We start from the raw sequence: 11,877 nt of genomic DNA on the forward strand, positions 1-11,877 counted from the left end.
TGGATAGGGGTTGGACTCTATTCTTCTCCAGAGTTGCCCAAGGTGTGAGGCGCCGAGCGGGTGTGGGGATACTCACAAGCCCCCGGTTGAGTGCCGCTTTGTTGGAGTTTACCCCAGTGGACGAGAGGGTCGCCTCCCTACGCCTGCGGGTCATGGGGGGAAAGCTCTGACTGTTGTGTGTGCTTATGCACCAGCCAGCAGTTCAGAGTATTCGGCCTTCTTGGAGACCCTGAAAGAAGTCCTGTATGGGGCTCCTGAAGGGGACTCCTTAGTCTTGCTGGGAGACTTCAACACACACGTGGGCAATGATGGAGATACTTGGAGGGGCGTGATTTGGAGGAACGGCCCCCCTGATCTGAACTGGAGTGGTGGTTTGTTACTGGACTTCTGTGCTAGTCATGGATTGGCCATAACAAACACCATGTTCGAACATAAGGATGCTCATAAGTGTACATGGTACCAGAGCACCCTAGGCAGAAGGTCCATGATCGATTTTGTTATCGTATCATCGGACCTGAGGCCGTATGTTTTGGACACTCGGGTGAAGAGAAGGGCGGAGATGTCAACTGATCACCATCTGGTGGCGAGTTGCAGGGGAGTGGCGGGGGAAGCCTCTGGACAGACCTGGTAAGCCCAAAAGTGTAGTGTGGGTGAACTGGGAACGTCTGGAGGAGTCCCAAGTCCAGGAGGCCTTCAACTCACACCTCCGGCAGAGCTTTTCAGGCATCCCTGTGGAGGCTGGGGACATTGAACCAGAGTGGGCGGTGTTCAAAGCCTCGATTGCTGAAGCTGCGGCGGGGAGCTGCGGTCTCAAGGTCTTAGGTGCCTCAAGGGGCGGTAACCCTCGAACCTCCTGGTGGACACCGGTGGTCAGGGAAGCCGTCCGACTGAAGAAGGAGGCCTTCCGGGATATGTTATCCCTGGGTACTCCTGACGCAGTTGCAAGGTATCGACGGGAACGAAGGGCAGCAGCCTCAGCCGTGGCCGAGGCAAAACAGCGGGTGTGGGAGAAGTTCGGAGAAGCCATGGAGAAGGACTTTTGGTCGGCACCAGAGTTGTTCTGGAAAACCGTCCGACACCTCAGGAGGTGGAAGCAGGGAACCATCCAAGCTGTGTACAGTAAGGATGGGACGCTGTTGACCTCAACTGATAGTGTGTTAGGGCGGTGGAAGGAATACTTTGAGGAACTCCTGAATCCGACAACTCCGCCCTCTATGTTAGAGGCGGAGCTGGAGTATGAAGGGGGATCAACTCCAATCTCACGGGGGGAAGTCACTGAGGTAGTTAAACAGCTCCACAGTGGCAAAGCCCCGGGGGTGGATGAGATCCGCCCAGAAATGCTGAAGGCTCTGGGTGTTGAGGGACTGTCATGGTTGACACGTCTCATCAACATTGCGTGCAAGTCGGAAACAGTACCGAAGGAGTGGCAGACCGGGGTGGTGGTTCCTCTTTTTAAAAAGGAGGATCAGAGGGTGTGTGCCAATTACAGAGGCATCACATTACTCAGCCTCCCCGGAAAAGTTGACTCTAAGGTGCTGGAAAGGAGGTTCCGACCGATTGTCGAACCTCAGATTGAGGAGGAACAATGCGGTTTTCGTCCTGGTGGTGGAACGACGGACCAGCTTTTCACTCTCGCAAGGATCCTGGAGGGGGCCTGGGAGTACGCTCATCCGGTCTACATGTGCTTTGTGGATTTGGAGAAGGCGTATGACCGGGTTCCCAGGGAGATACTGTGGGAGGTGCTGCAGGAGTATTGGGTGAGGGGGTCTCTACTCAGGGCCATCCAATCTCTGTACTCTCAAAGCGAGAGCTGTGTCTGGGTTCTTGGTAGCACGTTGGACCGATTTCCGGTGAGGGTTGGCCTCCGCCAGGGCTGCGCTTTGTCACCAATCCTGTTTGTGATATTCATGGACAGGATTTCTAGGCGTAGTCATGGGGGAGGGGATCTGCAGTTCGGTGGGCTAAGGATTGCACCACTGCTTTTTGCAGATGAGGTGGTCCTAATGGCTTCATCGGTCTGTGACCTTCAGCACTAACTGGATGGGTTCGCGGCCGAGTGTGAAGCGGCTGGGATGAGGATCAGCACCTCCAAATCTGAGGCCATGGTTCTCAGCAGGAAACCGATGGACTGTCCACTCCAGGTAGGGAATGAAGCCTTACCCCAAGTGAAGGAGTTCAAGTATCTTGGGGTCTTGTTCTTGAGTGAGGGAACAATGGAGCGTGAGATGGGCCGGAGAATCGGAGCAGCGGGAGCGGTACTGCAGTCGCTTTACCGTACCGTTGTGATGAAAAGAGAGCTGAGCAAGAAGGCAAAGCTCTCTGTCTACTGGGCCATCTTCGTTCCTACCCTCACCTATGGTCATGAAGGATGGGTCATGACCGAAAGAACGAGATTGCGGATACAAGCGGCCGAAATGGGATTTCTCCGCAGGGTGGCTGGCATCTCCCTTAGGGATAAGGTGAGAAGTTCAGTCATCCGGGAGGGACTCGGATTAGAACCGCTGCTCCTTCGCGTTGAAAGGAGCCAGTTGAGGTGGTTCGGGCACCTAGTGAGGATGCCACCTGGGCGCCTCCCTAGGGAGGTGTTCCAGGCTCCTCCAGCTGGGAAGAGACCGAGGGGTAGACCTAGGACCAGGTGGAGGGATTATATCTCTTCGCTGGCCTGGGAGCGTCTTGGAATCCCCCAGTTAGAGCTGGTTGATGTGGCCAGGGAGCGAAAACTTTGGGGCTCTCTGCTGGAGCTGTTACCTTAATTATTATTATTTTATTTGTATTATTATGTTGTTTGTTTTGGTATTACTAGTATCCCGACTCACACTCCATATCGGTAGGTGGCGGTAATGCTTCCAAACGTTGTTTGCCAACCGCCAGAAGAAGAAGAGGAGGAAGAAGACAAAGAAGAAGAAGAAGATACTTTGCTTCAATAAATGGCGGGTAAATATTGACAGAGATTTATCTCAGAAGTGTATTCGTTAACCCCAGGACAGGCTACGGTAATGGCCTGTAAAAGAGGAGCTCTCATCGTGCTGGAGGGGGTGGACAAGGCCGGGAAAACCACGCAGTGCAAGAAGCTGGTGCAGCTGCTGCAGCAGAGCGGCCGCCCCGCAGAGATGATGAGGTTCCCGGGTGAGGCATTCTAATGTTTGTCACGCCATAGGGCGTAATGTTTGCTCGTTGTTGCTTTCAACCCCGTGCAGATGTGCAGAGCAAATATACCCAGTCATTTCTGAGCAACATTAACATATACAGCTGTGGGGCGGTTTCTTGGGGCCAGAAAGGACCACGACGATCGGACAGCTGGTTGGCGCTTACCTGGAGAACAAGAGTGACCTGGAGGACCACACCGTGCACCTTCTGTTCTCTGCCAACCGCTGGGAGCTGGTGTAAGAGTCCTGCTCTTTGTTTTTGAGTATAAGCAATAAGCAGAGGTGGGAAGTAACCAAGTACATTTACTCAAGTAGCTACTGTGCTTAAGTACTTTTTTGTCAAACGTATCCTTTCAGTATTTCAATGTAATGCTACTTTATACTTCTAATCCCTAAAAGTTTAAACATTAATTGTAGTTTTTACTGTTTACATATGAAACACATGGCATTTGTATGTGAAATAAGGCAGTACGTTTATTTGTATTTTTATATATTAAACAAAATAAGTAATCATTTGTGCATAACGGGTACTTTCACTTTTGATACTTTCAGTACATTTAGCTGGCTATGCTTCTACCTAAGTAACATTCGGATTTTGGGACGGTCACTTGTTATGAAGTATTTTTCAGACCAAAGTATTTCTACGTATAGGCTGCTCAAGGAAAGGATCTAAGTACTTCTTCCACCACTGGCAATAAGTAACACAAGTCCCTTTCCTGTCCCTGCAGGAGAAGCCCAGGTGTTTTGTTAACTTTAATGAAGGCTCTATAAATATTAAGTTGGTTTTGCTCCATTATGCTAAATGTAGGCTGTAAAAAGTTCTACAAAATATGGCGAGGATTCAGTATAAAAACACAATTTATGACGGACGTTCTTTCTGCAGCTAAGGTTAGGTAATCTTGCGACTCGATTTGCAGGTTAATATACATTAGACTAGTAAAAAGTAGAGTTTAAAGCCACTTGTTTTACCTGAAACAGTGTCCTGGATGAATGTTTAATCTACAGGGCCCCCCAGTGCCACTGTGTACTGATACAAATCTTCATTAAAACTGACTGAGGTACATGACTAGCTGAATCTATTTCTGGAGAGACACTGCAGTCTTTTTAGTGCTGAAATCACATTAACAAAATTCCCATAATTCATATTCTTTTGCTGTATGCACTTTGAAGTATACCTATGTGTTGAGTGACAGATTTGTCATTGATAAATTGCTGCACTTTCATATCAAAATATATATAGTTTTGCATATTTGAAGTCTTCAGGAGGAGCACATGGGCAACAAAAATACAGATTACCTGCTTTATCCTTTTAAAATGCACCAAACTCTTGAGTAATTCTACTGTTTTTCAGTGAAGTTGCCTATATTTGCAATGTTGCAAATAAATCTGAAAAATGTATATTCTTTTATTAGTTGCCTGTATAAATAATAGCCTACATGTTCTATCTTGTGACCACAGGCCTTTAATGAAGAAGAAGCTGGAGCAGGGCACCACTCTGGTTGTAGACAGATACGCGTTCTCCGGAGTCGCTTTCACCAGTGCAAAGCCGGTGAGTCTCCCCCACTCCAGCTGTGCAAACTCTGTGTTCATCAGGCAGCAGTCTTCATACATGCTCTCTCCCTCAGGGTTTCTCTCTAGACTGGTGCATGAAGCCTGACGTGGGACTGCCGAAGCCAGACCTGGTGATATTCCTGAAGCTCAGTCCAGCCGAGGCTGCTCTCAGAGGCCAGTTTGGAGAAGAGAGATACGAGACCAGTGTTTTCCAACAAGCGGTCCAACAGAAATTTGAAGAACTGTTTAAGGATCCCTCAGTCAACTGGCAGGTCTGGATCCTTGATTTATTTCAAGGTGTCATTAAATATATATATATATATATATTTCTAACATGTGATCTAAACTGTGTTTTAGGTAATTGATGCTTCTCAGAGCGTTCAGGCTGTGCACGAGAACATCACGATCCTCAGCCAAAAAATCATCAACACAGCCCAGGACCTGCCACTGGGAGAGCTGTGGAAGTGAAGTGGTGAATTGAACTTGAATAGATCATGTGCCATTGTCAAATATCAGTTTCTGACTTTTTATTTGTATTCCTCTTACATTGTTGTTCACCTGTCTATATGCTGTGATTAAATAAATAATCAAATTATTGGATGTGTGTTCAAAAGTCAGGGTTACTTTGCATGAGCAATTAATGCAACTTACCTGCAGTTTTGACTTAATTTGGTTTCATTACAGGCTGTTACAGACTTTAGTTATTAGGGACAAACCACGTAAGCCATGGGCCTCATAAACCGTCGAGTTTCTTTACAACATAAAACTGTTATGGCAATTTAACTTATGGAGTCAGGGAAAGGCACCATATCACTTCAGAATAAACATTTAAAGTGTTAAGACTCAAATGGAAACATGTATGTGAAGATGTGCATACAGAATTTATCCTGAGCTCCTGCTACGACTTCCAACCAGGCAGTCTCAATGTAGGAACAGAGAGCTTTCAGAGGCTGCTGAACGCTGTGTGACACACTGACTACACCATCGGAGCTGGGGCGGCTCAACAGGGCTCCAGCTAATGTTCATCCCCTCCGGTTCTCCCTTCTGAAGCACAGAATAGAGGGAGAATCTTTTGCCACCTGTCGAGAACAGCAAATCATTGTTCATAATGTTCCTCAGAGGGAAAGGATCTCAAACTCCTCGTCTTCTGAGTCAAAGAACCGCTCCAACCTGTCGGAGTCCGAGAAATCTGCAAAGGGAACGTCAACACGTAAAAAAGGAAAAAAACATTAAATTTCCTTTGGAATCATTATGTTGAATATATTTAATGTATTAATAATATTAAGTTCCCTTACCAGGAGTAAGGTTGAGAGCATCCACGCTGACCATGTGGGAGGGCTGACTGTCTACCAGCTCAAACATGGGCAGGCCCCCCCTGTTGCAGGACAGCTGAAAGAGAAGGACCATCATGTTATCATTCCAACAATAAAATGACGCTTATATTAACCCTTTTGCATCATGTGACTTAAAACATGTTGGCTATTAATGCATGTTCTCTCAAATGTTCAACCTCAGCTGCAACACACACTGACAACATGTCCACATTAAAACCACATTTGTTTATCACAGCTATTAAATGAACATGGCTCATGTCAGGCTTTTAATGTGGAGCCCTGGTTTCAATATTGTAGTTTTTACTATTATATTATACTATATGTCCTAAAAAAAAAAAGGCTTTTTTCCTGCAAAACAAAATAAAACTTAATCAAAATACTTTTTTCCCCAATTATTGACACATCCCAGACAGGGGAAAAAAACATGCCTAGAATAAAAGGTATATAAAAGATCATTTTATCTTTGTGTTTATCATAAAATAAAATGGCATTCTTAGGCTAGTTCAGTCTTCACGAGAGGGACAGATTTGAAAGGGGGACACAGGGGAACGCTAGCCGGATTCAAACCTGTACATGGGCTGCAAGATCTCCCAAGAGAGCCCAAATCTAGCATTTATAAAGCGTTCAAAATAAATCAATATTTTGTACTGTATTATAAACTTAGTAAAAGTGAATAATAATATTTTATTAGAATATTTTTATTTTCAGGACATCTTTAACCCAACAACAACAGAGTAGTTTTTCTTGCTGTAAAGCACAATGGTTAACTGTCATGGACAAGTCAAGGGAGCAACAAAAGATCAGTGTTTGGAAACGTACCCTTCTTATGCGCATACACCAGTCATCAAACTCGTCCTCTGTTCTGCAGAAGAAACCCTGGTGGACACCAGAAAACCGTAAACTATGGAACATTACTGTAAACAGGCCGGGGCCCGCTGCATTCACACTGTCACAAAGGTCTTTAGTATGAGAGAGGAAGGCTGTGTGCTATAAAACCCTCCCCAGCATTCCTACCGCTGCAATGGACGGGTCCAGCTCACAGATGTGCATGCGGCAGGGGGGGTGTTGACAATGGTACGTCTCATCAGGGACCTGTCCGTCTTCACAGGGGTCCACTGCAGGCTGCGTGGTATGGGGGTCTAGATAGATAAGCTCCTCTCCTGGGAGGAAAGAAGCGTGTCTATAATTAGATTGCTTTCTTGGTGTAAGAGGAATTAATATGGTGAGCATGAGTGTTTATTTCACAAACACAGAGACCAGACATACCGACATAACCAATGAAGTAATGGGCACTGTTGGGTTTGCCCCCAATAACCCCCAGGGACTGAGGCAGCATGAAGCATTGCTGTGAAAAGAGACAAGAGGGTTTATCTCACCCCGCTGCAGCTCGCTCAGCACTTATCTATGAACCTGTTTTCATCTCTTTAGCCAGTTTAGTAAACACAGCATACACATGACATTAGGACCATTTCACAGAGCGTACCATTTGTTATGTTTTATATTATGTGTGAGTTTTGTTTCTTTAGGGCCATTGAAGGTAAGACAAAAGTACCCGTCGTGTCGAGCTACTCAGACAGAGTATAAGAGATATGCTGAATGTACATGCTGAAGTACTTCACCTTGAGTGTTTCGATGTACGCCTCATTTATGTCGCTCAGGCCCAGTCTGAGGGGGATGAGCAGCACCAGAGGTTTCCAGAGAGCCGTCTCCTCCTCAGCCAGAGCGCACGCCCCCCCTGGGCAGCCGTTCAGCTCCCCCGCTCCCTCTGGTTCACAACAGGCTCCTTCAACGTCCAGCCAAGGCATACACAGGCGCTCTGTAGGGAAAATGATCACAAAAACAGACTTAATTGCAGAAAAAATAACTTTTGTTGACAATAAAAAAACACCCACAAGAGAATATTTCAGAGTCGTTATTTCATAGAGATACAAATTAGCATATGGTAAACCTCACCGCTCCTCGTGCGTGCGAGTGTTACCCAATGTGAACATTTGCTTGGCATTCGGTATAAACACAGCAGTTGAATAAAACACTGACACTGACCACAAAGCGCCTCGCTCCTTACTATTGTTACAACTATTAGAACTTTCCATTAAAGGAAAGTTAAGTCTTTTTGTTTACACATGGAAATGCACCAGAATACTGTTGAGGGATGAGCTTCTAAATGTTTGTTTTCACCCAGAAACTTTGAGCAGTAATGAATGTTTTAGCTGAAGTACCTCTGTAAACATCCCAGCGTGGCCCACAGTCAAGTTAAATTGCAAATGCTGGAAACAGGAAACACTCACTGATCTCTTCGATGACCACAGTGTTGTCCATCGCCACGTGTACCACTAATCTGCTCCACGTATCAAACACTGCAAGCTTCCTGAGAGAAAGACAGGATATTTTAGTCAATTGTGAAGGCATTTTTTTGAAATGCTTAGAACCTCCTCCATGAACACTGTATCTTGTCTGTTCTCCCTAAATGTTTGTGGGATGGATGAATAGATGGTGGGAGTGGAAGATAAAATAAAAGACAAAGAATATGTGATACAAACAAATAGATGCACCCAATTAATCACAAGCACGGAATGACATACGGTCAGTTTTGCACAAAAAGTAAACGTAACTTTCTGGCTCTCCTGATAGTGGCCTTGTAAGATTCAATGACACTTGCTCATATGCTTATTCCATTTTGACAAGTTGTGACAGCAGTTCCAGTATTTGTGGGAACATTTGAAATAAAATCAAGTGGTGATAAAGTCATTAGTGATTGATCAACAGAAAAACAGTCTCAATTTTAATCATTGGTTAAAAGGCACGCAGGTGTTCGTTGTTGAGCAGAAAAACAGAATGTAAACATGTTTATTTTGTTGACTAAAGACTCTACATGACACCTTTAATTTGACGTTATTGAGCTAGTTACCAGTGGTAACATTTTTTCTTAAGTTTGAGGATTTGCTTATTATCAAATATAGCAGTGCAAGTTAATATCTCTAGATTTTGGGCATTAACATTGGCAATTTGAATACTTCACCTCGGGCTCTGATGCACATTTCATAAAATACCTTTACATTTATTGCTAATTGTATCGATAGAGTAATTAATATTATCAATAATCACCAATTGGATGACTAAAATGTCAAATCTATCTTATATATTCTCTACAGAACTTACTTGAGAACTTGGGCGACTGTGTTGGGTCCATACCACTGGCCTATGGGCTTTCCCTCTCCAACTCCCATCTGGGCTGCAGCATTCAGAAAACAGAAACTCTGTCATGCAAGCTCTTTCAGAGTGAGGGCTTGTCACATTGTAAGGGTCTGACACTCATTACTTACCAATTTGATGGATGGAATAATAGCTGTCTTTTTTATCAATGAAGGCGTTGAGAATACTGATGTACTCTTCTCTTTGTCTCTGGCCTCTGGCCCATCTCCAGTCTAAGAACAACACAACAGTTATCAGGCTCTGTATGGTATAGTCTACTCCACGGAGAAGAGATACTATTCAGTCATACAATCTGGTGTCATCTACCTTTATATTTATCCGTCTATAATCAAGGGAAATATCTAGTTTTTTCTTTTTAAAAGTTGTCTTACCTCTGCCTACATGTCTACACACCAAGGCCTCTCCGAGGATCATCTGTCCGCACCGTAACATACAGCCCCATCCCGTATCAGATGTCGGTCCTGTCCCCCCTGGAACACATTCAAGGATAAAGGTTACAGGATTACACAATCTTCAGAAACGTTCAATTTACTTCATTGGCTAAACTATATCGCACATTTCTACACTTACCAATTGGCGGGAAGTTTTTTCTGTATGTGAACCACAGTCGTGAAGTGACATCTGATAAAATGTCATCTTTCTCTACATGAAGACCAGAGAGCACCGTATTACAATACAACCACAATACAAACAGAAGAATTAAAGTTATAACTTAACTCCTACTTCCTCTTACACACAGGTTATATTCCACTCTCCTACCTGTGAGTGCGTTGTATTCTTTCCCCAAGATCCACACCGGCTCTGAGGTCTCTGGAAAATCTTCAAACTCTCCAAAGCGAAGTGTGTCGTATGTTAAGGTTGCTGCAAGAGAGGACAGAGTCAAATGTAATACGCATGAGAGATCCCTGTGGAGAACTGTTGCCGTTCATGTTGCTATCCTATAACCACTTCAAAGTGATTCTGTTTGTAAGGGAGTAAAGGTGTGGTACCCATTAGTAGCTTGAGAAGTGACTTCCAGGAAAAAATGTTCTATACAGTATATGAATCTATAAAAGCATCTAGGATTATTAATCTTTGTTTTTTATATATTAACTTAGGTCTTCATGTCTATGCTAGGTTGAAGGAGAAGTATCCCTGCTAAATGAATAGAGTCATACGTTTCAAGGTTCTGTAAAATACATTTAAAGTAAAAATAATAAACACTTTAAAGTTAGGAAAATAAACTGACAATTAACACAACTATATCGCAAGTATCTTAATCATTATTCAAAAATGTTTCTTTGAGTAAAAGTACACATATATTAGCATCAAAATACACTTAAAAGTACTAAAAATAACAGGAAAAGATATAATCATTATGCAGAATGGCACATTTCGTTATGATATATATTTTTTTAATAGATTACAATCATTAATATGTACATGGCCTTTTTGGTGAATATTTGTTTTTACTGTTTTGCCCTGGCTTGCTTCGGAAATTTCCCTTGGGGATCATTACGTCATATCTTTCTCCATGATATCAATAACAATTTTAGTCGTTGGTTAACTTATTTTTCTTATTTATCAGAATTTAAAAAGTAATTTATCAGAAGAATGCAGTGCAGCTAAGAAAATGTTTGGCACAAAAATTACCAGCATTTTCACTGCAGTTTATACGTGGCTCAAAGCCAGATAACAAATTGTGTAACAATAATGGACATGACTAAACCGTTAAATTCATTTCAAGAAAGAATATTAAAAATGTTAAAAGTTGTTTTTCTGTCGTTAGTATTCACTGGTAAAGGATTTTACGAGAGACCAAAATCACTAACAGGAAAAGTTGCTAGCTCACTGACGTTATCTGTCAGCTTGGAAACAGAAAGCTGGGATTATTTGACAAAAACTGAAGGTATGTATTTGCAATCAAATAATTTCATTCAAATAATAAGTCTGCTCACATTGTCTGGACACTATTTTGCAGTACGTAAATGTTGCTGCATATCATATAACTAAACCTTTCAAAGCTAATAGCATTCCCGGTGCTAACACTAGCATAACAACTGATGTGATGGTGACAGTGCATCGACTGGATGTTCATCTTGGGCGTAACATAACGTTAGCATATACAGTCAAACCAAGGACGGGAGGCAAATTATCAAACGTGAAACTCATTTAACAACACATGACACTAACACAGGAGACCGTATAGTAAGTTATACGGCTGTTTAGGAAGATGTCAAAGCGAAGAATCAAACACATTTCGCAATAACAGTAGGCTAATGTTAGTTAGCAGTTAGCTTTAGTCATCATTTGAGCAGGCTAACGTCACCGAGGCTACAAAGCAATACGTGTTAGACTTGCAGTTGGAGATGGCAATCCTGTCATGACAGAACAGAGAATGTGCTGACAAGTATGTCATGGTGATGTTGTACTTAATTAGCGACAATACTAGCTTGTTAAGGTAGAAAAAATACGTGTTATTTTACTCTAAAATATTGCTTACCTGCATCCATCCCGACGGTCTTCACCCTATCTTGTTTGTTGTTCTCTGGACTCCGACCCGGTGGACCAATGGGAGCAGAGTCCTGCTGTTGAATTTGGAGAGAGGCGGGACATTTCTCACGACATCCAATAAAGCTGGGAGTTAACCAATC

At 43.4% G+C, this 11,877-nt stretch overlaps 2 protein-coding genes across 4 annotated transcripts; one reads left to right on the forward strand and one right to left on the reverse strand.

Annotated features, from left to right (window-relative positions):
• The first annotated feature begins 2,851 nt into the window (after window positions 1–2,851).
• dtymk (deoxythymidylate kinase (thymidylate kinase)) lies at window positions 2,852–5,297 on the forward strand. Its single transcript, XM_063891656.1, has 5 exons — window positions 2,852–3,126; window positions 3,275–3,383; window positions 4,605–4,695; window positions 4,772–4,969; window positions 5,055–5,297. The coding sequence occupies exons 1-5, from the start codon at window positions 2,997–2,999 to the stop codon at window positions 5,163–5,165; spliced, it is 639 nt and encodes a 212-aa protein (XP_063747726.1). The 5' UTR covers window positions 2,852–2,996; the 3' UTR covers window positions 5,166–5,297.
• atg4b (autophagy related 4B, cysteine peptidase) lies at window positions 5,210–11,859 on the reverse strand. 3 transcript variants are annotated; one of them, XR_010166453.1, is made up of 13 exons: window positions 11,727–11,859; window positions 10,004–10,105; window positions 9,815–9,886; window positions 9,616–9,714; window positions 9,355–9,456; window positions 9,191–9,263; window positions 8,320–8,399; window positions 7,651–7,847; window positions 7,298–7,376; window positions 7,046–7,191; window positions 6,851–6,893; window positions 5,993–6,086; window positions 5,210–5,886 (listed from the first exon to the last, which is right to left on the reverse strand). XR_010166453.1 is itself a non-coding variant. In XM_063891654.1 (13 exons), exons 1-13 carry the CDS (start codon window positions 11,734–11,736, stop codon window positions 5,813–5,815), a joined length of 1,185 nt encoding a protein of 394 aa, XP_063747724.1. In that variant the 5' UTR covers window positions 11,737–11,859; the 3' UTR covers window positions 5,210–5,812. The 3 variants fall into 3 exon arrangements, 2 of the variants coding, with proteins under 2 accessions (XP_063747724.1, XP_063747725.1); XM_063891654.1 differs by having other exon boundaries at window positions 6,851–6,907; XM_063891655.1 differs by having other exon boundaries at window positions 5,210–5,907; window positions 5,999–6,086; window positions 6,851–6,907; window positions 11,727–11,802.
• Between the last annotated feature and the right edge of the window lie 18 nt (window positions 11,860–11,877).

The sequence above is a fragment of the Eleginops maclovinus genome, chromosome 9 (assembly GCF_036324505.1).
Source record: "Eleginops maclovinus isolate JMC-PN-2008 ecotype Puerto Natales chromosome 9, JC_Emac_rtc_rv5, whole genome shotgun sequence".
Classification (NCBI taxonomy): Eukaryota; Metazoa; Chordata; class Actinopteri; order Perciformes; family Eleginopidae; genus Eleginops; species Eleginops maclovinus.